The sequence below is a fragment of the Cibotium barometz genome, chromosome 6, assembly GCF_041138505.1.
Source record: "Cibotium barometz isolate CiBa-2024 chromosome 6, ASM4113850v1, whole genome shotgun sequence".
Classification (NCBI taxonomy): Eukaryota; Viridiplantae; Streptophyta; class Polypodiopsida; order Cyatheales; family Cibotiaceae; genus Cibotium; species Cibotium barometz.
Genome location: NC_141051.1, coordinates 25,917,853 through 25,945,252, shown reverse-complemented (window position 1 = coordinate 25,945,252; position 27,400 = coordinate 25,917,853). Strand labels below are relative to the sequence as shown.

The 27,400-nt window shown below is 44.0% G+C and overlaps 1 protein-coding gene across 2 annotated transcripts; it reads left to right on the top strand.

Annotated features, from left to right (window-relative positions):
- The first annotated feature begins 580 nt into the window (after window positions 1-580).
- LOC147637572 (uncharacterized) lies at window positions 581-27,400 on the top strand. 2 transcript variants are annotated; one of them, XM_086799372.1, is made up of 7 exons: window positions 581-2,002; window positions 2,453-2,695; window positions 2,898-2,987; window positions 23,918-24,067; window positions 24,846-24,970; window positions 26,606-26,735; window positions 26,886-27,400. In XM_086799372.1, the coding sequence occupies exons 1-7, from the start codon at window positions 1,244-1,246 to the stop codon at window positions 27,012-27,014; spliced, it is 1,626 nt and encodes a 541-aa protein (XP_086655498.1). In that variant the 5' UTR covers window positions 581-1,243; the 3' UTR covers window positions 27,015-27,400. The 2 variants fall into 2 exon arrangements, with proteins under 2 accessions (XP_086655498.1, XP_086655499.1); XM_086799373.1 differs by lacking the exon at window positions 2,898-2,987 and having other exon boundaries at window positions 673-2,002.

The window sequence follows — 27,400 nt, the reverse complement described above, 5'->3', positions numbered from 1 at the left end:
AAAGAACCAAATTTCCTTATGCATGTCTTGGAAAATTTTGACAAGGTTTTTAGCTCTTCTAAATGCTGGCACAACTTGATGTAGGTGTAGTGTCTATTGTAACAATATGTTTTAGAAAGGTGTAGTGTCTATTGTAACAATATGTTTTAGAAAATTTAACACACACATATCATTGAAGCCTTAATAAAAGCCAAGTTCTTTAGCTTTTAGAAAATTTAACATACACAAACATCTCTCTTTCACACACACACACTCTCTCTCCACATGCAATGAAATGTACTCTATCTTTTTATATGCACCCACACTTCAGATTTTTTTTTATAGCTTGCCTGAAAATTTAGAAGTATGCTACTCACACACACACTAGATGCCATCGCTTGCACAAGAGAAGATTTGAATCCATCACCCAGGGGCTTTTAAACTCCTTCCTTACCACCACTGTACTAATGCCACACACACACACACAAACTACATACACACACACACTCGCTTTCTCTCTCCTTCTCACACATACACACACTTTCTCCACACCCATACATTCTCTATGTCTTTATATATGTATAGACACACACTCTTTCTCCACACCCATAACTCTCCTATTATATACACACCCACACCTCTCTCTTTCTATCTCTATTTATATAGACACAAACTCAAGACACACGCACGCACACTAAATATGAGACACACAGAGAGAGAGAGAATTTAATGATAGCACACATATTTATCCCCGGACTTTAAAGATCCATTGTTTTCTAGAAAGCACACCCCGTGTTGGCGTAGTTCTGGCTGAGAACACTGCGGGCGAATCATGTAAAGTCCAGCAGAGCAAGGGTATGAGAACCTAATCTGGTTGGGTAAGCTCATGTCTGTGATCTGAGCTCCTATCGTGGTAAGTGCGTAGCAGAGATCATCTCATCTAAGTTCTACAATTGATTAAACAGAGCTTAGTTTGAAACCCTAATATAATTCCTTCTGTATCTGAGCATTTGTCTTGGACTATAGTCTTATCTTGTCTCTTTGAAATCCTAGTTTTCGACCTGATACGGTATAAACCCTAAGATGATCTTAAGCTTACCAGTACGTCAGATGTTTGAGCAGAGCTCTATCAGCTTGAGCACCTATTGTAGCAGAACATTGGCAGGAACCCTCATCTGAACTCTGGTTCGCAACCTTAGAGAGATGCCCTAAGCTTTTGCTGAGCTTTGGTTGTTCTAGGGTATATCCTGGTTGTGCTGTGACCATGTCGGTGGAACGAGCTCTTGAAGGATGGGAAGAAGTACAAAGGCAGGGGCAAGACATTGCAGACCGATTTGGTGCGCTTGCACAGGGTCTAGGATGTGTGCTACAGAGCCATATGAGGTTTTCTGGTATCCCAGCTATCCTGCCATTGCACCCTATGGAGCCGGCCTCAGATAGACAATGGTGTGAGGAGGCCATGACATCTTTGACTGTATGGCCGTGGCCATGGGTGTTTGGGCCCAGCCGAAGAGCAAAGGCTCGCGTGAACAGAGTTCAGTTCAATGGGATGCGAAGTGCTCGCCCTTCTAATGAAGATGGAGCAATGCAGGAAAAGCTTTGTGCTGATGACAGCACTGCAGGTATCCAAGAGCTTGGCCACCATTTAGGCCAAGTGGGTGCTGTACTTGGTGCTTGTGTAGGTGGTTTCATGCACCATGCAATGAGTCATATCTCTTGGCCATTCCATGTGGAAACTGTGCCTGAAGCTGTCTCTGAGTTTCTTCAACGGCAGTCTTCGATTTCCATGGAATATCATGGGTGTCGCAGGGACTGGACAGCCGCAGATGAGCCTGAAAGCAATGGAGGGGTTTTGATGAGCACAGATTTGAATCAATCAGGACCTTTAACAGCAGCAGAGGAAGGTTTGGAAGAAGCCAGTGACCTTGACGAAGATTTTGAAGACGCCTATGATGCCCAAGATGCTTCAAATGAAGAATTTCTTGCTGTTCTCACGAAACCTCATCAACATCTGCACAGACAGGTTAAGTCACGGAACTACTTCTGTTGCAATCTTTACGATTTAAGATAGATTTTCTTCCTTAAATTGTAGATACATATAAATCCCTGCTAATGGGAGGGCCAGGGGTGAGGATGGGCAAGATTGGCAGTCCAAGCCATATGGGTGTTCATGGTGGAACCCCCATAGGCATGCCTTTTTATATGGAACCAGCTTAAGTATGTTATATTTTTCACCTATGGGTGTTCATGGTGGAACTCCCACGGGCATGCCTTTTATGTGGAACCAACCTAAGTATGTTATATTTTTCACCTAGAAACAAAGGATAACGTCCTCATACAAGTGTTTAGACCCTTCATCTCATACTTAATGGTGACTTTTCCATTTCTTGTCTGAGTTGGCATGATGAAGCTGAAGTTTTGAAGGTTTTGAGCTTGAAAATTTTCACTGATACTACATATTCTTATGGCGCAGCAAAGCAGTATCAGTGTGACAACCACATTCAACAGCCGGACACAGGAAGTTGAGAGCTCGTTTGTTGCAAGGGGAGAATTATGGCGTGCAGAGGCTTCACATGGAGGCAGCACATCTGCCAGCGGATCCTCCCCATTGTTCTTACTCCAAATAGGACCAATTTTGCTTGTACGAGACACCACACTCCTCTTACCAGTCCATCTTTCTAAGCAGCACTTGCTGTGGTACGGCTTTGATCGAAAGGTAAATTAAGAAGCCAAGTGTAAGCTACCGATTGGGTGTTATAGAAGTCCAGTTTGCCTCGAGTAAACCCAGCGCTGGTTTAGCTGAAGCTGCTTGCAATGTGTCTTGATGTTGTGAAGTGCTGTTTTGTGAAGACCTTTTCTTGTTTTCTCTGTAGAATCTCTTAGATTAACTATGTTCGATGTTCTCATGTTCCCTTCAGAATGGGGTGCATTCTCTCTGCCCAGCAATTTGGTCCAAACATCGGAGGTGGCTGCTGATGTCCATGATATGCCTCAATCCTTTCACATGTGTAAGCACATGAAGGCACTAGACCTTTGTAATTTTAAGCTTGATGTTAATGCTCTTTTCAATGAATAGATGTCGACCATGCTCTGTCATTCTATGAAATGTGATTGTTTGCATGATTGGTTGGCATCGAAAGAGAGTGGAAGCTTCTTCTTTCAGAAGTCTGATTTGCCACTCCCGTAGTATTAGGTGAAGGATGATTCAGCGTGTTATGGACTCGTAAACGATGTCTAGATGTAGCTCAGCCCTAGGTATTTGCCATGCCCTCTTTGTATCTATTTCTTGTCAAAATGCTGCATCAGGGCATGTTAGCAGGGCTGAGTGAACATGGTTGGGAAAACACTAGAACAGAAGCTGCACCGTAGTACTGGAGGGTCATGTGTGGTTGTCAGTGGATCAATAGCTGGAGCAAAGGCACAAGTAGTCGGAGCATGGACCGTGATAAAGTGGAGCATGGACAGGGACAAATGGGCAAGCACAAGCGACAAGATGCAGATCTGCAAAGTGGGCCAATTGGCATTAGTAGGCCTCATTGATGCCCCACCTAACCTGCTTTTCAAACGGTAGGGTCTCCAAATTAAATTAGACTTGCTACCTGTTCTTTCCTTGCTAGCTAGCACGTCCAAGTGCAGTCTTTATTTTCATCCAGCAATCTACTCATAGTTGTATGGAGCTTCATGAACATGCAAGCTGTTGGGGGGGGGGGGGGGAGGTCTTGTATGCTGGTACGAATGTACATTGTGCATTAAAGGGGGTATGGAGAAGGGGCTGACAAAATAAAGTCGGAAGGGGCAATTGGAGCCTTCTTGAGGAGTGGGCACTGGGTGGACCGAGGAGGTTTTCTTTCCACAAAATGGGCCAAATTTAGGGCAAATCGAGGGTGGTTGTCCAATTCGGGAAAATCAATCTGTACTTCATTATCTACCCCCCCACCCAACTAACACCTCCTAGCAACTCATTCGATAGATGTGCATACCAGGGTTGGGGGGGTAGGCGACTCTGATAACATGCCGCATTTTGCATGCACTTGATGTGGAGGCTATGTAGCTTTAAGAAATTGCTTTCATTTTTCAATTTGTGATTCTCCTCTTCATGATATGAGTAGTAGTTTTTGAGGGAGGCCTTTGCTTTCTGCCTAATTGCAAAGCAACTTTTACTGCTGAACTTCATGCGTTATTGAGGGAGGGCTGTGACATATCTGACAACTATGAAAACATGGCAAAATAGACATAAGACTAAGGTGAAGGTACCTAAATTAAGAGTCTCAATATGCTATGAAAGACCATATAGTGCAAGTTGAAACAATGGAGGCATCAGGTGGTTAAAGAGAGTGTAGAAAGTTATCAAAAGAAACCTGCAGTTGCTCATGGGATAAATCATAGTGGAAAAGGGGAAATAGGCCTAAAATTGGGTGTATGTGTGGCACACCAGCACAATACAATCAGGATCAGCACAGGGATGAGCTGCTCATGGGACCCCTGGCAAAAGGCCATGCAGGACCAGACCAGTTTTGCGCAGTGTTTGTCAGACAGCAGCAGATGGGTTCTTGACAGGTGGCAGACAGGTTGGGCAGCAGGTCAGCCACTAGGCTGACCAGCCAACCAGCCATGAAGGGGGTTGATGGCCCATAAAGAGGCCTCTTCCAACCCACTTCATTAATCAATCATCTGCCTCCTCCTTGAGTAGTCAAGCAGTTAAACATGAGCTTACAAGATGGCGTTTAAAGGTGGGTAGCTGATTTACAGGACATGCCTTTTTGTTTTCATGAGGTGGGTGGTCCTTTGCAATTGGTTATGTTTTGATATGGTTTTTAGTACATAGCAGTGAACAATCTTTTGTAATTTGGAGCCTTTACTCACATTTTAATATAGAGACTAGTAGTAGGTTATTGGAATGCTTGTGTTTGTGCGGCAAATCTTCTGCTGTCATTATCAACACTCGCACCTAGCGAAAAGCTTAACGTATGGCATGTAGCTTGGCGGAAGCGGTTTATGTACGTACTAAGATGCAAAGAATTGTAAATAACAGAAAGAAATATAAACATTCATATACACATGAGACATTGCATTGGGTCCCAATAACTGGGATTCGCCCCTTACCTTCCCTTGTGGAGTATTTACTTTAATTTATATGAAAATAGCAAGTACCGGAACTCAAGTAGGGGGTTTTCATACTTACCTATTAATGCAAATTTAACACTTATGGATGCCCACAACCACATTCATGATAAAAAGTTCAACCACGAAAAGAGATGTAGAAGTGACACCGGTCTTGGATAGAATGAGGGTGTGGAAGTGCAGTATATGATGGTATTACACGTGGGGTCCAGGATTTAGGTCATGGACTATATGATGGTATAGCACTTTGGATTCATGACTTCGTTTTTTTTGTTTTGTTTTGTTTTTTTTTTGGGTGACTTGGCTTGGTAGTAGCATTATACCTAGATATGCCGTGGCTAAGGTTTGGTTGTGTATGGCAACTTAAACAAGATTTTGACCTCTTTGGACTTGAGACAATTTGTGGCAAGGACCCCAAATGAGAGTGTAACTTATAGAGTCGCCCAACTTTATGGGAATTGAGATAGAAACATTGATCGAGGAATCACGTTTAGATCAAGCATTGGCATGGGATTTATCATTGAACATGACTAATTTATAAATATTCTTCCTTATTTGGATTTGGATTTTATCCATAGTTTGGGATTTGATCCAACGATTTATGAATTGTATTCTAGAGACACAGTTGGGTCTGGTAACCCGTCTTTGGAAAGTTCTCTCATTGGTATTTGAAATATGGCTGGCTATTCGATATTGGTATCAATGATGAGTATATGACAAGGGCAATTGGAGTTATGGACTTCCTTTATGGGAGTACAGATGATCTATATAGACTTCCTCTATGAAAGTATGATGTTCTCGTTTTACAAATCACTCTAGACTTTCTGATCATCAGTTACACATTTCTACACAAAGCATAGAGCATCGTGCCTCAAGTCGTCTAGAGTTCTTGGCTTTTCCATCTTCATATGGTCATGTGCGTATGAGTGGCTCTCTCGCATCATTGGCGTGTATCTCACTGTCCCTCAAATGACTGCGCCCTTCGTGAGGGGTTACAATTAGTGTATGAAGTCTTGTCTCACCTAGACCACCTTGCACATGTCCTTAGTGTTAGAATTAGTGCATCACTGTGTATCTGGGCAAACCCTATTTTTGAGGATTTTACGTACTTTTTCTTGTTTAGTTGGTCATGGACTTGTCGGCCTGTTTTAGAGCAGTCGGCCAGGCCATATACTCACTATATATGTCATGTGCATCACAGATGCCATGGACATTTCCAGGGCTAGATCCAGAAGAGGCAAGCAGAAAAAGATTATGAACCAGTAGAAGATGGAAATGGAGCAGGATTTGGAGCAGAGCATGGATCAGAAGTGTGTCGGCTGCATGGAGGATGACATCAGCATGACCAAAGAGCTGTCGGCTGCAGGCCAGAGGGTGCTGACAGCAGGCGCATCCAAGAGAACCAGTCGGCAGGATTTTTATTGAATTTATGAATCAGTAACTGGCCGACCAGCAGTCGGCCAGTTTCCCACATGCTCCAAAGGCCTATAAAAGGGCACCATAGCTCTATGTTTTACTCATTCACTCCCACTAGGGGTGTGGGTCACCAGGAGGTCCCATAGGGGACAGATTTAGGAGTTAACAACCTTTTTATGAAGGCAGCCCATGGCTGTACAGATTTGTACCTTTTTTGTACATAGAATATACTGAAATTCCAGCACTTCTCACTCTCTCTCTCTACTCTCTCTCTACCTGCGTTTTTGCATCATGGTGCGTTTTTTGCATCAGGAGGTCTTCAAGAGTGTTTAGGGCTGAAAGAAGACTACCCAGAGCTTCCGCGCGTTACAATATAAGGAGTGCTCACTTCAACCAATCCACTTGCACAAGTTCAACATTCTCTTGCTGGCTATTGCCATTGTAAAGCTTCAAGCTATTATAAAAGGTGATCTTGTCCACAAGCTCTCTCTACTCTCTCTCTAGTTTTGTTTATGCTTCCGCCTGCGCATTCTCCAACATGGTATCATTTGCTTAGGTTCAGGTTGCTCCATCCTTCTGCAAACTGCTCCCCGTCTTCTATTCTGCAGTGCGTTTTGCTTCCATAGCTTCTCCGGCTGTAGATCAACATATTCAGTTGCTGCGTTTTCTGGTTCAGCCAGCCCTCTTGCTGCTGTCGGCCAGCCCTACAGGCTGTGTTTTGCTCTTCAGAAGCAAGCGTTGGAGTTATTGGCTGCGCTTTCTGTTTTCAGCATCAGTTGTGGTGAGCTTCTTGCGTGTGGAGTTGAGACAAGTGGCTGTACATCTTCTTCCTCCTCCACGAGTCTCTACCCTTCCAGTAGGAGGTTCCCGGTGGTTTCTTGGATTGTTTTGGTGCTGTCTAGCCTCTGCCTCTCAAACCTGATTGAGAGGGGGCTGATTGGTTTTGGAGCCTCGCTTCATTGGAAAGCACTTGAGAGGAGTCTTTGAGAGCTGAGATTTGTGTTTCTTGTTGTTGTGGATATGGCTCCCCCTTGTATGAACAAGGATGACAAGTTGAAAGGACCCAACTATGCCCATTGGAAGCTTCAAATGCGGATCTGGTTCAACCACAAGGGTTTGTGGGATATTGTTCAGGACACTGAGAAGAAGCCCGAGCGCCCTCAGAACTCTAGGAGGTGGACTAAGGATCAAGAGGACGAATTCGTTTCGGAATTACAAGACTGGGAGAATCGGGACTCGAAGATGCATTCGGTGCTTGTGTTGACCATCACAAAGGAGGTCTCAGCGGCCGTGCAAACTCTCACCAGTGCTCATCAGGTATGGTCTAAATTGGAGGATCTCTTCGCTCGAGATTCGTTGATGAGGGCAGTTACCTTGCAAGGGAAGCTCTATGGTTTGTTATTCCCTATAAGCTGTTCCATGCAGTCGTTCCTCATGAAGGCCAAGGTTATCTATGACCAGTTACTGGCTATGGGTGCTGCTTTGTCCCCTGCGCAGCTGGCTGCACTTATCTTCACCAAGCTTCCTGACGTGATTTCTCGATCTTTGCGGTGCCAAGTTACATCCACTCAGTTGGATTTTGATGATCTTAGCTCCCTATTATTGGAGGAAGAGTCTGTCCTTGTCACACAGGGTAAGTTGAAGGTGTCAGTCAACAGTTTTGACTAGGCACTTTCCTAAGTTCAAAAGAAAGGTTGGAATCACTGCTTCTCTTGCGGGAAAAGAGGACATCTGTCCAAGGATTGTTTGTCCAAGAAGAAGGACAAGACCAAGGGCAAGGCTTCAGCTCTCAGAGAAAAGGCAAAGACATGACACACGACAGTGATACAGATTCTAGTACCACTTCTAGGGCTCCCAGGGCGCTTCCGGCTTAGGAGGACCCAGATGGTGTACTTCTCTAGTACACATGCAGTCCCCCCCCCCCCCCCCCCCCCCCCCCCAAGATGCTTCTAGCCAGAGGAGGCTTGTTGGGCGAGAGAGGGGGCTGATTGCAGCTCCACTTACTGGTGCATGGGAACCATGATTCAGAGTTCCAAGCATTAGACATCTGGCAGGACATGGTTATCTTTGGTATAGCAGAGATTATGAATTGGATCTCTTCCAAGTTAATTGTTCGAGGCTTTTGGGACGTGATGTGTTTTCCATCCACTGTTGGGGATTATGGGCGCAGTGTGTCTGGCATTCATCATCTATTCTTGGAGATCACTGCACACTTGTGTGGGAATTCGTAGCCAAGCAAAGTTCCTTGCTGTTCGTGGTGGCATTTTGTTTCAAGGAAACAGGTTGGCGGGTGCTCTCCTCGACGTGATTCCAGTATTCGCGGTCATAGTTGTTACGAGGCGCGCCTCTAACAGTTCGAGGCATACAACGGCTTGATCGAGCGTCCACCCCGAAAAAATAATATTTATTATTATTATTATTATTTTGTTGGTTTGAGTCTTTAGACGGGGGCTTTAAGGGCCCAAGGCAGCCCCTCTCACACACACTCTCTCTCCCTCATTCTCTCCCTCCCTCCCTTAAGCCTTTCTCAAGACCCAAAGTTCAAAGTTCAAACTTCAAACACACTAGGATGATGATGTTTTTTATACCCACTTTTGGAGCTATCTCTATAGACTATACTCTACCGGTTCATTTCATTTTACTTTGTACCCTTGAATCTTGATGATGTATCCAGATGATGAGGATGAACTATTTTGGTCTCATAGGTCATTTTGGCCTTTTGCAGACGCTTAATACAGCTTTCTTTCTTTTACACACTCTCTCTCCCTCTCTCTCCCTCAAGGCTCATACATACACACTCTAGTCTCTCTCTCTCTCTCTCTCTCTCTCTCAACTTTCATTATATATATATATATATATATATATATATATATATATATATATATATATATATATAACAGACGCCTCTAACACGCCTCTAATGCCTCTAAAAAATACGAGTCTTTCGAGGCGCGTATTATACCCGCCTTGTACCAAACGCCTCTGACGCCTCTAACAACCTTGTTCGCGGTGCTGGAGGGTCCATGGTTGCATCTTCATCAGCTTATCTTCTTCCAACTCTTGCACACACTGAGTTGCAGAGGGGATGTTAGAATTAGTGCATCTCTGTGTATCTGGGCAAACCTTATTTTTGGATTTTTTATGTATTTTTTCTTGTTTAGTTGGTCGTGGACCTGTCGACTTGTTGAAGAGCAGTCGGCCAGGCCATATACTCACTATATAAGGAGTCCTCCCCATTGCTCACTTCAACCAATCCATTCCTTGCACAAGTTCAATATTCTCTTGTTGGGTATTGCCATTGTAAAGCTTCAAGCTATTATAAAAGCACAAGCTCTCTCTACTCTCTCTCTAGTTTTGTTTATGCTTCTGCTTGTGCATTCTCCAACACTTAGTTGCCTTGGCACGTGCATCAAAGGATGGATACCAAATGTTAGGTAGCTTGTCGGAAGTGGTTTAGTTACTTTGCAAGACAATGCGAAGGATTGTAAACAATGGAATGAAATATGAAAAGTCATATGCGTACGACATACTGCACTAGGTCTCAAACTCTGGATCTCTGTGTGGGCAAGGTTTCACAAACTTAATCATTAATGCAATTAAACACTTGAATTGGTCACAACCTTAAACATATGTCACTTAATTCCACAAAATTGTGAAAGAGAGATGCAGGTCCGACACAACATAGAGGTCCGATCCCCCTTCCCTCCCTTTCGGAATATTTTATTACCCAAGGAGAAAAATATCTTTCCATCAATGGTGGTGCATGTGCCCTATCAACTACCTTTTTGTTGTAATAATGCTTTCTGTTTGTTATGATCCTTAGTGCTAGGCTTCATTATGACTGAGTCTGTCCTGAATCTACGGAGCTCTCATAGAAACTTCTTTACACAGACCTTTGTAGAATGTATGCTCTTATGTGTGTGTGTGTGCGCGTGGGGTGTGTGTGTGTGTGTGGGAGCATATATTGATACCAAGTTCTACACCCACTGTTGGGCAATGATGACGTTAGTGGGGATGTTGTAGTATCTAGTCCATACTATGCATGATGGAGTTGATGGTTTATTGTCTTGTGGATGACTACCATGAGGTTATAAATTTCACTTTCTTATAAGGTGAATTTGGGCATGTTCCTGGATTCATCTAGGTATATTTTATTACCGAAGGAGAAAAATATCACGTACAAGCTTTGGGGGAGCACACACTCCATATTGGTCTCACATACAACCATGAATAATTCATATGTATGGCTTGTCATCAAAAGACCCCATGAAAATGCCAAGAATATGCATATTCCTTGTGGATACTGGCCAATGTGGCTTATCCAATAGCCCACATAGCTGTTCATAAACCCATACTGATTCATAAGCCCATAAAGCTATCCGTAAGCCAATTTGGCTCATCCATAGACCCATAAAGCTGTTCACAAATCAATAAGGCTGATCCGTAGACTCATAAAGCTGTTCATAATATAGGTGAGATTTAGTATTGCATGGCAATAGCAAGTGCCCAATGGCTCAATTTCATGTCCAATGGCAATAGCATGTGTCTAATGGCTCAAATACATGCTGAGTTGTTGTAGCAAGTGCCCAATGGCTGTCCTTATATAACCAATTAAAAAGATAAATGCCCAATGGTTGAAAATCATAATATAATGATCAAATATCCTTGCTTTCAACATTTCTTCACGATGGAAACCTTCAAAGCAGTTCCAAATCAAGTATTGAGCTTGCTTCAAGGTTTCTTCACAATGGAAGCCTCTTCAATGGTATACTTTATGGGCAGCCTTCAAGAGAGAGAATGAGAGCAGCCAACATTACGGCTACTTGTAGAGGTGGTAGAGAGCCATAACCATGGGAGTAGAGAACCACCAAGAATAGAGAGGAGCTGCCAAAACTAGAGGTTTCACACAAACTTGCCTCAAATGTGTGTCCACACCTCATTATGCCACTTTTCAAAGCAGTGCATACACACTTGCCTCGAATGTGTGTCCACATCACCATAAACCACATGTCAAATGCATACACACTTGCTCCAATAGTTTGCAGAATATCCAACATGTCCACCCTTGTGAGTAATTTGTTTCACATCACATAAAAGATTGGGTGTCCAACTTATAATATGTATGAAACCTTCTAAATACGAGATGCCTATTTTATAACTTGTCCACTCACACCGTAAGGGAGTGTGAACCACCATGAAAGAGCTTGTTTCGGTGCTGAATCCTTAAGTCTTTGGGACCTATTGGACACGCTTCCCACCTGCAAGACCAAGCTTAGATGTCCAATGTCGCACCATAACGCGATTCTAGGTGCTTGGTTCTTGTATTGGATAATCCCCCATTCCCAAGCTTAGGATGTCCAATGTTGCACCATAATGCGATTCTAGGTGCTTGGTTCTTGTATTGGATAATCCCCCATTCCCAAGCTTGTACTTTCCAAATATTTAGAAGTCTTAGAGTCCACAAGACCCCTTTCACACTGGGAAATGTTTGGGCTAGTGACATCCCCCCTAGCTTTGTCCGCAATTTTAGACTTTAAGCCATATAACCAAGATAGAATCATGTCCCATTAGGTGGGTGAGACGAGACTGTCTTATAAATCAAATATAACTGAAAGAATGCATGCCCCAAATAAATGGGTGAGACAAATGAGTCCCATAAGATAACCACGTCCCAAATAAATGGGCAAGACAAATCAATCCCATAAGTCAAAAATCGTAAACTTGTCCCAAATAAATGGGCGAGACTAAATAAGTCTCCATAAACAAATATCTCGCTTCCATACTCCAAGAGTATGTCCAAAGAAATAAGTTTTGGTGTGAGTCCCTCGTTCCCCAATCCCCAGTATCACGTTAAATGCGTGCTAAGTCCATTGGCTTCCATGCTTACACATGCGAACACCAAGCCTAGAAATAGAAGACCGATTGATCGTGCACGTGAATGTAGAATGTCCACTAGATCTGAGGGCAGACATCAAGCCCCCAACCTACCAGAATCCAGTCTACTGACACTTGGTGTACACATAAGTCCCTTGCCAACAAGGTGTCAGCCCACATGACCCTTGGCATAGACACAAGTCCCGTGCCAACGAGTCATCATGTCCTCTATACTGCTTGTACTCCGTGTTGGTACTTTGACTACACACAGGATTGATGCTTGTTGGCTGCTGACAGGGGTCCGATGCCCTCCATGGTGATGGTGATGATGATGATGTTGATGCTGATGCTGATGCTTTTGATGCTAATGATGCAGATGATGAAAATGATGTTGAGGATGATACTGATGTTAATGCTATTGCTAATGGTAATGCTCCTATTGCTAATGATGCCCTAAATGCTGACTTAATCAAGGGTTCTATTGTTCATGCTGAGGATTAGCCATGGCACGGGCATACACTTGACATCCCCTCTTGCTAAACTCGATGACGGGGTGGACACTCTATCATCCTTCCTCCATGGACTACTGACTTTGACTTGCTACTTTAACTTTGACTCTTTTTGTCTGAACACCTTCCACTTCTAATCTCCACCTACAAGTCTTGCTAATGAACTGAGCAACTGTTCCACTGCTGTCCCCATGCCCTCTATCCCTTTCTTAACACATCAGTGGGTCACCTGTCGGAACTGATCACGCTTGGGCTTAATGATGTATTGATTCTGCGTGCATAGTCTCAAGGAATGCTTCCTCTGGCTTCGCCTATTTGCAAACCACTCCATCTGCCACCTTGCTGCATTCTTCTACTAGATTTGTGTACCTTCTTTGGGACTATGCTTAGTGGCTGAGCCTGAATGCTTTGATACCGATGTTGCATGCGTGGAAGCCTTGCTATACTGATCCAGAGCCCCAAGCCCGACTAAGAACAAGATGCTGATTTAACATGATTAAGACAGAGGAGATAAGAAGAAGAGAGATCGATGTCAAGGTTTTCTGTATTTAATATGGTACAAAAAGGTGACTTATGTTTGTACATGATTGGGCCCTTGGTCAGCCCCAAAGGGGTGACCTCTGGCCCCTACATAACTTTTACTGATTTCTATGCTCGATGAAAATGATGAATGACTTGATGGAACGACTGAAATGATGCCTTTTGCTTATATATAGGTTGAGGATGTTGGTTTGCTAACACCAGCAGATGTTACTGTCGGCCAGGTTTGGACATGAATATTCATGAAAAAATATATATAAATGGCTGCACTGACTTCCCTGCTATCCCATGTGATTGGCCTTCAACCTGGTTGCTGTCGATTGCTGCCTAGGCTCTTGTTGACTGTCGACTGATGCTTGCTGGCTGTTGATAGGGGTCCGATGCCCTCCATGCTGATGGTGATGATGATGCTGTAAGCCCAGTGGGGCGTGCTATGACAGATTCCAGCACGTTCCAAGAGAGAGAAAAATAGAGAGAGAAGATAGAGAGAGTAGGGTTTAGGGAACTTTGCACAGGACACACACACTGAGCGGGGAACAGGCCCCGCCCCCTTTCAAGAATTTATTCAGGAACAATCCACGGGCTCGGAAGTTAGGGTCAATACATCAATGAATACAAAAGCAAACAAGTATGCCGATTTAGAAACCAATGTCGAGGCACGAGATCCTGTTGCCGAGCACACCACTGGGATGGCCCACTAGATCTCTCACCGGGCTAGTACCAAATCCAACATACCCCAAGCTTGTAAACGAGATACTCAAATGGTTCGTGAAGATGATGAAGCTTATGATGTGCAACAGTAGGTTAGTTGCCCAAATTGAAGAAGAAAACAGCCCAATCCCCTCTTGCCAATGATGCTCTTGGCTCCCGGTCAACTTAGTTTGACTTATTACTTTTTGACCAAAATTGATGCTTTTCCATGCGCAAACCTTATGGTCCTTGTCCCTATGCCTTCTTCCACCAGTCCAGCTGGCAAGGGTTCCATCATGTGAATAGTGCTAGGAAGGCCAAATAGTTACATTCACTCTCTCTTATATCGTAGTTGTCCTCAACTGTGGAGTACAAGACTCAAGTGCGTATCCATATGTTCCAAGTACTAGCCCCATCTGGTGAGCTTGTGCATCTGGACATCCCCATATCTGTGGTGTCATTTGCTCATTTGGCAACATCTCAATGCCTTATTTTTGACCAAAAGTTTTTTGGTTTTTCTTCAAAACCTGTCACGTGTGTTACATAAAAGAAATCCATACTTACCTCCAGCAAAATCTAGACACAATGTAGTCAACAAACAGGTATGCATCATTCGTGTCTACTGGGTATTCCAGTACTGGTGAGGTAGTCTAGAGCCCAGTGGACTAATAAATCCAAGCATCAAAAACAGCACACAAAATCAAAGAAATTCAAACATACATCAATATGCAATGCACATGTAAAGATCCTCCTGTTCATAGATTGTCCTGTCATGGTCGAGTATCTGATCTCATTGGAAACCGGTCCTGAGTTGTCTGGCTCCCCAAGGAAACTGCTCAATCAATCATAACCACTCATTTGGGCCATCTGGTCACTATGACCTGTCAGAATATGCTGCGGAAATGATAACCAAACTTGGATTGACAAGAGCAAAATCTGAGTCACTCCAACCTGGAGCTTGATTCCATCCCCTCCTGTGTAAAAGAGTCCTAGATCCTTCGTACTCTGCAGATACCGCAAGATCCGCAATCCTGCGTCCCAATGAGACTTCAATGGCGTCTGCATAAAAGAGCTCAACAGCCCCATGGAGAAGCTCAAGTCCAATCTGGTGTTCAGCAACCAGATCAATGAACCAACCAACTTCCGGTATTGCGAGGCATCAACTGGCTCACAAGGATCAGTAACGGTTAACTTTGTGTTTGGGTCCATCGGCGAAGTAATAGGCTTGCAGTTCTCCATCCCAAAGGCCTCAAGCAACTCATGAACATACCGCTGCTGAGAGACGAAAAACCCCCTCTGGGTTTGCCAGATCTCCAATCCCAAAAAGAAGTGGAGTAAGCCTAAGTCGGTCATCTCAAACTCCTTTGACAAGGCAGCCTTCGTCACTCCAATGTGCTCCACATGACCGCCAGTGAGAATGAGATCATCCACATAAGGGATGATAATCGTGACCATGCCGCGTTCCCGAAAGAGATACAGGTTCGGATCTGCAACCGATCTCTGAAATCCAGTCTGAACAAAGAAGGAATCAATCTTCTGATTCCAAGCCTTGGGAGCCTGCTTAAGACCATAGAAGGCCTTACGTAACCTGTAAACCATCCCTTCAGATCCTGGAACAATAAAGCCTAGAGACTGCTCAACATACACCTCCTCCTGCAGGTCACCATTAAGGAACACAGATTTTACATCCATTTGATACACGGGCCACCTCTGAGAAGAAGCAAGGGCAAGAACGGTCCGAATCGTGGACATCCGTGCTGTCGGTGCAAAGGTATCCTCGTAGTCGATGCCTGGCCGTTGAGCATAACCTTTAGCCACAAGTCTGGCTTTGTGTTTGTCCATTGACCCATCAGACGCACGTTTGGTCTTAAAGACCCATTTGACACCAATGGCTGACCGCTTCGACGGCCTCGGTACCAACTCCTAAGTGTTCTTCTTCTCGATGGCATCAAGTTCCACCTGCATGGCTTTCCTCCAAGTATCTTGTGAAAGGGCTTCCTTTACGGAAGTGGGCTCTTTGTCCCGCATAATACGAGACATCAAAGCATAGTTCACCTGAAGAAGCTCTGCTGTATTGCTTTTATCTCGGACTCTATGTGATCTTCGAGGGCCGTCCTCTGTGGTCCACTCGGAGGGTAGCTCCGTGACACCTGACTCCCGAAGGGTGTCTAACAACCACCTAGGTACTCGAACAGATCGTGTGTTGGGGTAAAGGCATAATGCCCACCCTTATAGTGTGTGTACAAGCCCATAAGTTATAGTACATAGTACACTTAGTACTTTTAATGTACTAAGTGCACTATGTGTACTAGTGCAATATACATGTGTGATAGGGGAGTCACACACTCATATCATGAGTTGACTTATCCCCACAACTCTCTCTCTCTCTCCCTTGTTCTTCTCTGTGTATGTCTCCCACATAAATCTCTAACCTAACCCTAATTCTTCATACTCCCATTCAACTGGTATCAGAGCCTGTAGAAGAGCTTGATCGATGCAGGGAGAGGGCTGGCAATGCCTTTTTCAACCCAAGCCTCAAATGAGGTATTGAAGGCTTCAGCTCCGAAACTGTGCTGGGCGTAATAGGCGACAGTGAGTGAGGCCGGAGGAGGTCCAGTCGGCGGCAACAAGAAGCTGGGCAGCAATACGTGAGCTGTAGCGCTGACAGAAGGCCATATAGTGCAAGGCAGCAAGCATTGGTCGCTAATTGTGTAGCGCTACTAGGAAGGCGGCGAAGGCAGCGCTGGGCGTCAAAAGGCGTGGAACAGTCGCAGCAGCCAGGCGTCAAGCGTGGAGCGAACACAAGTGCACAGCAGAACGAGACACTCCACCAGCCACGCCTCCTGCTATCAGCGACTTGCAGACAGTCACGACGTTGCTTCCAGGCGCCTTGACATCAGCCGTTGCGAGCTTCGCCTTTCCAGCAAGTGTAGCCAGGGTGGAGGCCGCAGATTCCTCACCATTAACATACAGAGGAGATCGCTGGCAGAAGGCTACGTTATCCTCTTCTGTACGAGCTTGGCTGCCATACTCCTTCCGTAGACTGGACGTTGTGGCCTCCGTCTGAGAAACCATCGAGAGCAGGCAAAGAACCGGAGCTACTCTAAGAGGCGAAAGCCCTAGCTGATTAGGGCAAAGAATCTGCAGCACGCCTGAAGAGCCCTCCAATAGCATCAGATTTCTGCAGAGCAGCACCAAATTCAGCACACCCCCCTTTCCTGCAACAAAATTCAGAAATTTACGAGGTACATGCTTCAAATTTTTTTTGGGATTTGCAATTGAGCAGATACAATCATCAATTGAGCAGGTACAGGTGCCAAATTGCTCAATTTTTGAGCAAAATTGGCAAAATTGGGTGACATTGGTCACAATCAGGATCAATTTGCAGGAAATTGGTCACAATCAGGATCAATTTGCAGGAAATTGGATGTCGAAATTTGGGGCTTTTGATGTAATTGTGCAATTAAGCACTCATACATGCTGTATGATGTGAAAAATCGCACATTTGGGCAAAATTGCAGCAAATTGCAGTGCAAATCAAGGGGCTTTTGTGCCGATTTGGTTGATTTGCATGCAGGCAATCGCATTTGATGCTGTGGATAATGTGTTGATGCCTTACAAGCACTCAATGTGCCTGTAAATCAAGGGGCTTTCATGTATTGGATGTATATGTGGCCAGGGGGAAGCATCGCGAACACTCTGGATGCCTTCATGTGCGTCAATGTACCATGTATGATCAGAAATTGATCTTAAATCAAGGGGCTTTTCAAGTTCGTATGCTTGTTGAGCTTGGCAAAGCAGCAGGCAAAGACTTTTATGCCTTGAATCCTCAGAAATCAGCTTGCAGTCAAGGGGCTTTTGCCCAATTTCTGTTCGGGACTGTTTTATGCAGTGTTCGGGACTGTAAAAGTCTGTATTTTACTCATTTGGACAGCCAGGAGAGCATTGATTGCTACTGTACCTGCTGGTACAGATTTGGCACAGCTTTGTGCAAGTTTTGGCATGGCTGTACACTGATTTGAGTGAGAAGGTTCAATTTCAGTTGCTGTACTTGCCGGTACAGGTTTGGTACATCATTGGTGAGCACTTAGTACTGCTGTACAGTACTTTGGAAGGGCAACAGAGCACATTTAAGGTGCTGTTCTAAATCTGCAGCAACCAGATTTTGGTGATTTCATCACAAAAAGTGGGAGAAAAGTTGCATTTGTGCTTCCGCAGTGGGAGATAAAGCTTGGGAGAACAACTGTGAGCACTTTGTGTGCTTTTGGTGCAGTGTTTGCACATTTTGCAGGGAGTCAGGCATTGACAGGTTGCATATTGTTATGGCAACCACAGGTGAGAGCTCTTCATTGCTTCACATCAAGAAGCTTGAAGGCTCACATAACTATGATATTTGGCAGACCCAGTGCTACAATGTGTTGCTCCAGAAGAAGCAGCACAAGCCTATCAAAGAAAGGGGTGTAATGCCCGCTTCTCTTACTGCTGAAGAGTGGGAAGATATGGATGAGCTGGCAAGATCTACTATCATGTTGTCTGTGTCAGACTCATTACTTTTCAGCATTCGTGAAGAGAAGACAGCTTGGGGAATGTGGCAGAGATTGCAGGACTTGTATGCCCAACAAAGTGCCTCAAGCAAAGTGTATTGGTTGAAGAAACTCATAGGTCTTCAGATGAAGGAAGGGGCGGCTATGACAGCCCATCTAAATGAGTTTAATGGTATTGTCAGCCAGGTCATTAATCAAAAATTGGCAATGGACGATGAGTTCAAAGCCACTTTTCTGTTATGCACTCTGCCAGAGAGTTGGGACACATTTAGGACAGCCACTAGCAATTCGCATGCTATGCTGTCATATGCAGATGTTGAGGGTGCTGTTCTTCAAGAAGAGATGAACAGGAAAAACAACTCTGTTGGAAAGTCCAATGCAATGAATGCACGTGGGAGATCCCAGCAAAGGGGAAAAAGCCAAGAACGGGGAAGGAGCAAGTCTCGCTCCAAAAAGGATTTGGAATGCCATTATTGTGGCAAGAAGGGACACATTAAAAAGCAATGCTACAAATGGAAAAATGATCAAAAGGAAAAGGGAAAAGGCAAAGACAAAGAGAAAGATGAAGCCAAAGATGTAAAGCCAAAGGGCAAAAGTGGAGTCAAGATTGAAGAAATCAATGTGTCACATGCAGGTGGCAGTGAGGATGAGGTCCTATTTACGTCTTCACTTGATGCCCATTCACTTCTTACAGGTGGTCATGGTATGCACTCATGGATCATTGATTCAGGTGCCTCCTTTCATGTCACAGGTTGCAGAGACTTGTTTGTCAGGTATACTGCTGGCAATGAAGGAGTGGTTTATTTGGGTGATAACCATGCATGCAAGATTCTTGGCAGAGGTGATGTGAGGCTTGTGTTTTCAGATGGCTCACAGCTTATGCTCCATGATGTCAGGCATGTGCGTGAGATCAAGAAGAATTTGCTTTCTACTGGACAGCTTGATGATGCTGATTATGTTACCACATTTGGTCGTGGAAAGTGGAAGATTAGTAAGGGCTCACTGGTTGTTGCCAGAGGCTCTAAGGTGGACACTCTTTACTTTATGCATGCAAGTGTTTGTCACCATGCTAATGTAAATGCAACCGAGCTGCCGGAAATTTCTATGTGGCATAGCCGGTTGGGACACATGAGTGTCAAGGAAATGGAGCAATTGTCTCGTTTGGGTTACTTGCCTTCTCTAAAGTTTTCAAGTTTTCAGTTTTGTGAGCATTGTATATATGGCAGGCAACTGCAGTGCCCCCACAAGAAAGCTCTTGGACAGAAAGATGCTCAGTTAGAGCTTGTGCATACAGATGTATGTGAGATGCCTCAGCTTTCTTTGGGAGGGGCAAAATACTTTGTGTCTTTTATTGATGATGCCACACGCAAGGTGTGGGTCTATCCTCTTCGTTTGAAGAGTGATACATTCTCAGTGTTTCAGAAGTTTGTTGCTCATGTTGAGAATCAAACTGGCAAAACACTGAAGGCTTTGCGTTCCGACAATGGTGGAGAGTATATGTCCAAACAGTTTCAGGACTTTTGTGATGCTAAAGGCATCAAGAGGGAGCTCTCTACTCCTTATGATCCTCCACAAAACGGGACAGCAGAGAGGATGAACAGGACCATATAGGAGAAGGTCCGTTCTATGTTGTCACATGATGCATTACCTCATGGTTTTTGGGCTGAAGCTGTTATGACAGCCGTTCACCTTATAAAGAGGCACAGTGTGTTGCTTGAGGACACAGATCTGTGTGCATAGATCCTCTGTGCTGAGAAGGATTTGTGGGCCGTCAGATTGGACTTACAGGTGTAAACTCTTGGCTGGTCTTTGTGTTGTACTCAGTCATACATATTATTTTTAATTGAATAAAGAAATACCGCGAGGGGCGCCAAGCTTTGGGGCCAACAGGTGTCGCTGTGTTTTCAGATTTGGGCACTCTAGCTCCAATCTGTGTTTTGTTTCTCATCTAGGCTACAAGTGGACGGGTGATTGCCCCTACCGCACTCTGGTTTTCTATCAGAGGCCGGTTTCAAGGTTAGCCGTACAGCACTGTACGGCCAGATCTGCTGCAAGTACTCTCTTTCTCTTCTGTTGCTGGCTGCGCATAGGAGTTGTTGCAAGGATCTCTGCTGCACACAGGTTCTGGACAGGCTGTACTAGCAGGTACAACAGCAGGTACAGCACTGTACGACTGTCGTACAGTGTACGGACAGTCAGGTACAGCAAGTACTGCTGCAGGCGGTGTTGGACAGGTGCTGGACAGATCTGGCTGCGCTGATTCAGGCGAGCACAGGTGCAGACAGCAGGCGGCGCTTGCAAGGACAACTCTTGGCACGTATCCCGAGGTAGTACAGACGGGTACGGGGCTGTTTTTCAGATCTGTACTTTCAAAGACAGCATAGAAGTGACCACAAGGAGGAGGGTACAGACAAGTGCAAACACATGTGTGAAGCAGGATTGTGGAAACAAGTGCCTGCAAGTACAGATTGGTACCGTTGCTTCCTCCAGTGCTGTTTCACGAGCTGAATTTGGTAAGCTCCGCTTCTGTTCATCTATCTCTCTTTCTACTGCTTGATGTCTGTTGCAGATATGAGTTATCTGGTCTCTTGTGAGAGGAGGGGTATGGCAGTACATGTATGTATGAGCTGAGATGTTGTATCATGCACTTGAGTTATGCCAGATGTATGCTCATGGCTGCCCTGCTTAGTGGTCTTGGCTGATCAGAGGGAGGCACAGTGTGTTATCGTGGAACACAGATCTGTGTGCATAGATCCTCTGTGCTAAGAGGTATTGTGGGCCGTCCGATTGAACATACAGGTGTAATCTCTTGGCTGATTTTTGTTGTACTCAGCCATTCATATTTTTGGAATTGAATAAAGAAATACCGCAAGGGGCGCCAAGCTTTGGGGCCAACAGGTGTCGCTTTCTTTTCAGATTTGGGCACTCTAGCTCCAATCTGTTTTGTTTTCATATCTAGACTACAAGTGGACGGGTGACTGCTAGTCTACCGCACTCTAGTTTCTATCAGAGGCCGGTCTCTCTCTCTCTCTCTCTCTCTCTCTCTCTCTCTCTCTCGCTCTCGTGTTCATTTTTATACTTTATTTTATGTTCATTTTGTCCTTTTTTTTTTTGGACATCCAGAAGACATTGACAGTTGTACATTGATTTGTCTCATAGGTCGAGTTCGGCCTCTAGTAGACGTTAATACAGCTTTCTCTCTCTCTCTCTCTCTCTCTCTCCCCCTCCCTCTCCCCTTCCCCTGCTGTCCACCCAGCCGCCTCAGCTTAGCCCTGCCCTGCCAGCATGCTATCATGAGCTCTATCGCACCGGGTGGCGAAAGCAGGTGGTTGGTGGCGAATTACGGCAGTCGAGCAGGAGGCGCACAGGGAGTTAGCTTTGATACCAATTGTAAGGCATGGTGAGCCATGGGAGAGAGATAGAGAGAGAAGAGAGAGAACAAAGATTTAAGAGAGAGAGAGAGAGAGAGAGAGAGAGTATTTGCACGACTTAGTGATCAGGATTTGATTGATATGTTCTTACACCAAGTACATGCCTTTTTGTAGTTTTACAACCTTATCTTTTGACCCAAACAAATCATACTCACAAACACACACATGACACATGTCACACTTATCTTATCGAGATTCAAGGGGGTGTTCACACCTAAGCAAGTGTTCACACACACATACAGATGAATAAGGTTATACACACACATACTCGAGACGGCCACATGCACATGAGGGCTACGAGTGCCCTTTAGAGTTTTTACTTCGATGTATTGCAGAGTTTATTTCCTGGAGTATGTTCCACAAGGGAGTGGCCATAGGAAGGACGGAGTATTGAATGTCCTCAGCGGGAGGCTTGTCATGACTTAAACAGGAGGTGCTTATGTGCAGATTATGTTGGGAGATGAATTTGCAGGTTCTTGTGTTGACGAGATGAGAGCGCAATGTTAGCTTCAAAACGGGAAGCAAAGTTGTCTCAGAGTTCTTGGGACATCTAGAATTTTTGGTGAGACTTGATTGAAATCATTGAATTCTTTGGCATGACACCAATATGGACGCGGTGCAGCTGAGAACAGTTGTAGTCTTAGTAGTGGATAATGTGACACTTGCAGAGCCCAAGAAGGGCAACCTTTGTCAGGGATAGCCTGCCCACTGGTGCTGGACAGAGCAGCTGGGTGTCGGACAGCGGCAGGTGGATACCGACAGGAGCAGGTGGACGCTGGACAATAGAGGACGGGTGCCAGAGAGGTGGCGGACAGGTTGGCCAGGCCAGACTGTTGATCCTGGCAGCAGATCGATCAAGCTGGCAGTAGATTAGTCAAGTTGGTAGTAGGTCAGGTAGCCAATCTGCCTTCTTCTCAACGGTCAAGCAGTTCAACAGCAGCCCACAAGGGTGCGTTTAAAGCATAATTGGTTCGAAACTCATGTCAAAAGAGGTGAGATGAATGGCACAATCCATATGATGTATCCTTTCTTATGTGTGGTAACCTTAGAAACCTTGCGTTTTTTTGCTCTCACATACACACACATGCATACATATTGCTCTCACATACACACACATGCATACATATTGCGTACATACATACATACATACACACATACATACATACATCTGTGCTCCATCAACTTGGGTGTTTCCCTGCAATTGGTCACCTTGTTTACAGTTTTAGCAGTGAACAATCTCTGGTAAGGTGGAGTGTATGCTCACATGGTAATACAGAGATAAGTAGAAGGTTACCGGCGTTTGTGAGATTTAGCCTTTTGCTGTCATTTTCCCTTTGTTAAATGCTTCCATCTAGCCACTAGCCTTATTCAGTGGCTGCTTGCCTCTGTATGGGACTGAATGCTTGCAATTCTTCTTATCTGAACCACATTTGGAGAGAAGTATGCTTAATGTTGTAAAGTTTTGTACAGAGCAGGAATGGTTAGGGATTTGCAAAATATAATTTATTTTCATGCTTGTATCCGTTTTGTTTTTTCACTGATAAAAGGTTCAAGTCTCCTGATCAAGAACTCCAGTATAGGACATTTAAGTTGTCTTGCTTAGTCGCCACATTTTATCTAGCTTGCCTATACCAAATTTGGGTCAATTTCTGAACTTCTATGGGTCTTTTTAAATGTTATAGTGCCTATGATTTCATGCATACTTTCTTTTTTTTAATTGCTCTTTTATGAGCAACATATGTGTCTGTTGATGTTGAGCTCCTCTTCCAGTGAAAGACGAATTTCTAATGATTAGTGTTTGCTTACATGTCAGTCATTCCTGGACTTTCAATTCCCTTATGGTCAATTTACATACATTGCTGGCGAGGGCTTGTCAACCGGTGCTTTTTTCCCTGCCTTTGGTGGCCTTTTTCAAGCTCAAGGTCGGTACCCTGGTGATATGAAAGTGAGCTTCTCTAAAAAGGTGAGCGCTTTTCTAGGCACTTCAGAACCTGAAATCTCTTTTTGTTCAAGACCAGGGTCAACTGTTGATGAACTTTGCAGGGAGTGTTTGAGTGGCTAGTCCCTGTAAGTGGGCGAATATTTTCATTGTAAAACCTATGGATAAGTGAAAGACTTGCTTTGACGTCTTGGTTTAGAGTTTTGAGGTGTTTCTCCAGCATGGGTGTAGCCTTTGAATGGCCCACCATGCTAGTGTGAGATTGTTGCTCTAGTATTGCCAGTAAAAGAGGCAAGGATATCATCAGTAGATTAGGGTATCTTAATGAAAGTAAGCTCCTTGTCTTTTCTTTTTTGGGCACCCCTTTTTAATTCTAGTGCAATAATTCTTGTTCTTTTATTTGTGATGTAAGGAGCCTAAGCATGCCAGTTGGAGAAATCTTGTAGCTCCTGTAACTTGGCAAACCTATCTCTGTCCTGTTTAGGGCTTCTAGTGATGAAATGAAAGCTCGTTTCTATTTAAGACTTCATACTTAAGTGTGGTGTATGCTTGTAGTCTAAGGTTATATAAGCCAAACATACACCATGGGATAATTTGGGCGTGTTTTTATATTCGATGGTTATTACAGGGGAAGATGGTTTTTGTCTAACTGTGAAGTTGGCTTTTGCATCTCAACGCTTATATTTAAAAGACTTCCAGTGTCTAATGTATGCACTGTTTTTTGGAGAATGATTTATGCAATATTAATAGTCATGGTTTGCTCAGCTTATCTTTGCGTGTGCGGGCGTACACATGCTTGCAGGTTGGTTGGGGAACACGAATTACACCTGCTGTGCAGCTTCCAGAAAAATCATTGTCCTTTGATGTTGTGCAGCAATTGGCTTGGCAGAGATCTGGGGCCATGGTTAGACCGACAATCGAGCTCAGGTATTTGCTTCAAATAAATTTTGCTGTATATTTTCCTGTAATAACATAACTGTTTTAACAATCAAGTTGTACTAAATCACCAAGAGGTTATTGCTATATAAGTGACCTTGGAGGCACTTGTGAGTCGTTGAGGTTTCCAAGAAGCAGACGAGGGCTACTAGGGGCGTCAAGGCCTCATGGCCATGGAGCTACAAGGTGGGTGGTTTGGCCTAGTGGTATGGGACGCTAGGTTGGGCCCATCGGTGTTAAGAAGGCTCGCAACAATTAGTCCTTAGGTTTGGGGGTGGTTAGAGGCACTGAACCTGTGGTTGGGTGGTGAATCACTTGCCACAATCTATCGCTCTCATGCGATGTGTATGACGTCTGGTCTATGAAACCTCGTTAGGGTTTCGGTTCTAGGTCAAGTGATCCATGGGCATGGTCTTTGGAGACCTTACATGCAACATCATTAAATATTTCGTAAGCAGTTTGCCAACATGTAACTAATTATAATAAGGACAAATCTTGTCCCACAAACCAATACTTACAATAGAGTGAAATAAAATATATACAAAGGAAAAAATAAAAAGGGCTTTCTTGGCAAGAAAAAACAAAAGGGCCCATCGAAAACACTTACATAAAGGCCAGGTCAACCACATTCTAGCTAAGGAAAAGCTCACCTTGACCTTACAAAGTAACAGTAAACATAATGCCAATATATACCAATGGTAAGCTAGGTTATTTTCTAAACTTACAAAGGTTAAGTGTGATCTTGACTCCATGAGAGTCTATCACAAAGCTTCAAATCATGGACTTCATCATTCGTAGCATAGTACGTGCTATGGCATCCCCACGTCTAGGTATGGCTCCATGTATAAAGATATGTCATCTTACAAAGATAAACCATCGAAGTGAGTTTCTTTCGCCTCTCCGGAGGTGAAGGGCTGATGAAGGCTGGCACTAAAGAGCGTGCGTGTGTGCACACACACTTTGGGTAGAAAGAACTAATATAAACTAGTTGGCTAAAAATGGACAAAGACTAAAATAAAAGTCTGCATGACCACCAATATGGCAGAAAGATATACACACACTTGGGTTAGAAAGAACTAATATAAGCTAGCTGGCTACAACTTGGGAATAAAAATCTGCATGTCCGCCAATATGGTAGAAAGGTATACCAATGGAAAGTTCAGGCTATTTTCCAAACTTGAGAAACGCCAGAGTGTGAACTTGACTCCATGAGTTTCAAATCATCAACTCTGTCACCAATATGCTACGTGCTATATCATCCCCACTTATGTCATCAACACCCAAAAGTAGTACAAGTCCATCTATAAAGTATGTTACCTTAGTAGACACATCTTCAAAGTTGAACCATTGAACCGAGTTTAGATCACTTTTGCGGAGGTGAATGATGAAGGCTAGCACTAAAAAGAACACATACACATATAAGGGGAGGTTCATCGAACTGAGTTTTATCATTTCTCTGGAAGTGAAAGGGAGACTCAGCCATGATGAAGGCTAGCATTCAGAGAGCACGCACGACACTCGCACACACAAAGGGAAATTCATCTACAATGTATTTATTTTCTGATCATGATGTAAAGCATGGCTTGCGTGGCTTTTCATACTTTGGGATTTATGTTTTTATGGCAGTATCACACCCACTTTTGGAGGAAGAAATGCTGGCTGGAGAGCTGAGCTTATCCATTTTCCCAAAGAGAAGCTTAGTTTGGCATGTGGCTTTGCTTTGACGATTCAGCCCACTGCTTTTGTCTCAATCTCGGTTGGTTTTATACTGTGCTAATAATCTGTAAATATTTGTACTCTGTGTAGTGGTTGTGCCTTGGAAAAATTATTTTCTTGTTGTGCCATCAACAGTCAGCATCCTTCTGGGCTATGGTTAGAGAGCTGAAATGTTTGTTGTTGAATACAGGTGGGCAGATCCAAACGGAACGGGAGCCATTCTGGAAACTCGGGTTTAGAATTGCAGGTTGAGACACCAATTGACAACATAAACAGAGCATCATTTTCAATTCAATTGAACAGTGGGGTTGATTTTTGAGATGGGGAACGTCTTCATTGTACATTCTTTGTTGTGGTTTTTTCAAGCTGAGTTATGTTTTGCTTGTATATTTAAGCTTGGAATCTAGACTTTTGCCATAAATATGCTTTCTAAGATCCTCCCTTTGTATCCTAGTTGTGGCCGACTGAGCCTGTGTAGCACTTGTAAATACATACGTACATACATACATACAGAGTGGCTGTTTTGTATTGCTTGATTCAGACTATCCTTGGTCCTGATATCATAGTTTGTACACTTAGTATGTTATGTTTTGGTGAAGCATACAACAAAAGTAACCATGTGATATTCCCTCCTCTGTCAATTTTTGAATTTGGTCTGTAAAATTCCTCTTTATATGTGCAGAATTTTATTACTCTTTTTGTTAA

What these genes read in the sequence shown, in the direction of transcription:
- LOC147637572 (XM_086799372.1), top strand. Translation starts at nt 1,244, where the DNA reads ATGTCGGTGGAACGAGCTCTTGAAGGATGGGAAGAAGTACAAAGGCAG. An exon ending in GGTACGGCTTTGATCGAAAG is followed by an intron (nt 2,696 to 2,897) that starts GTAAATTAAGAA and finishes TGTTCCCTTCAG; the next exon opens with AATGGGGTGCATTCTCTCTG. An exon ending in AAGTGAGCTTCTCTAAAAAG is followed by an intron (nt 24,068 to 24,845) that starts GTGAGCGCTTTT and finishes ACATGCTTGCAG; the next exon opens with GTTGGTTGGGGAACACGAAT.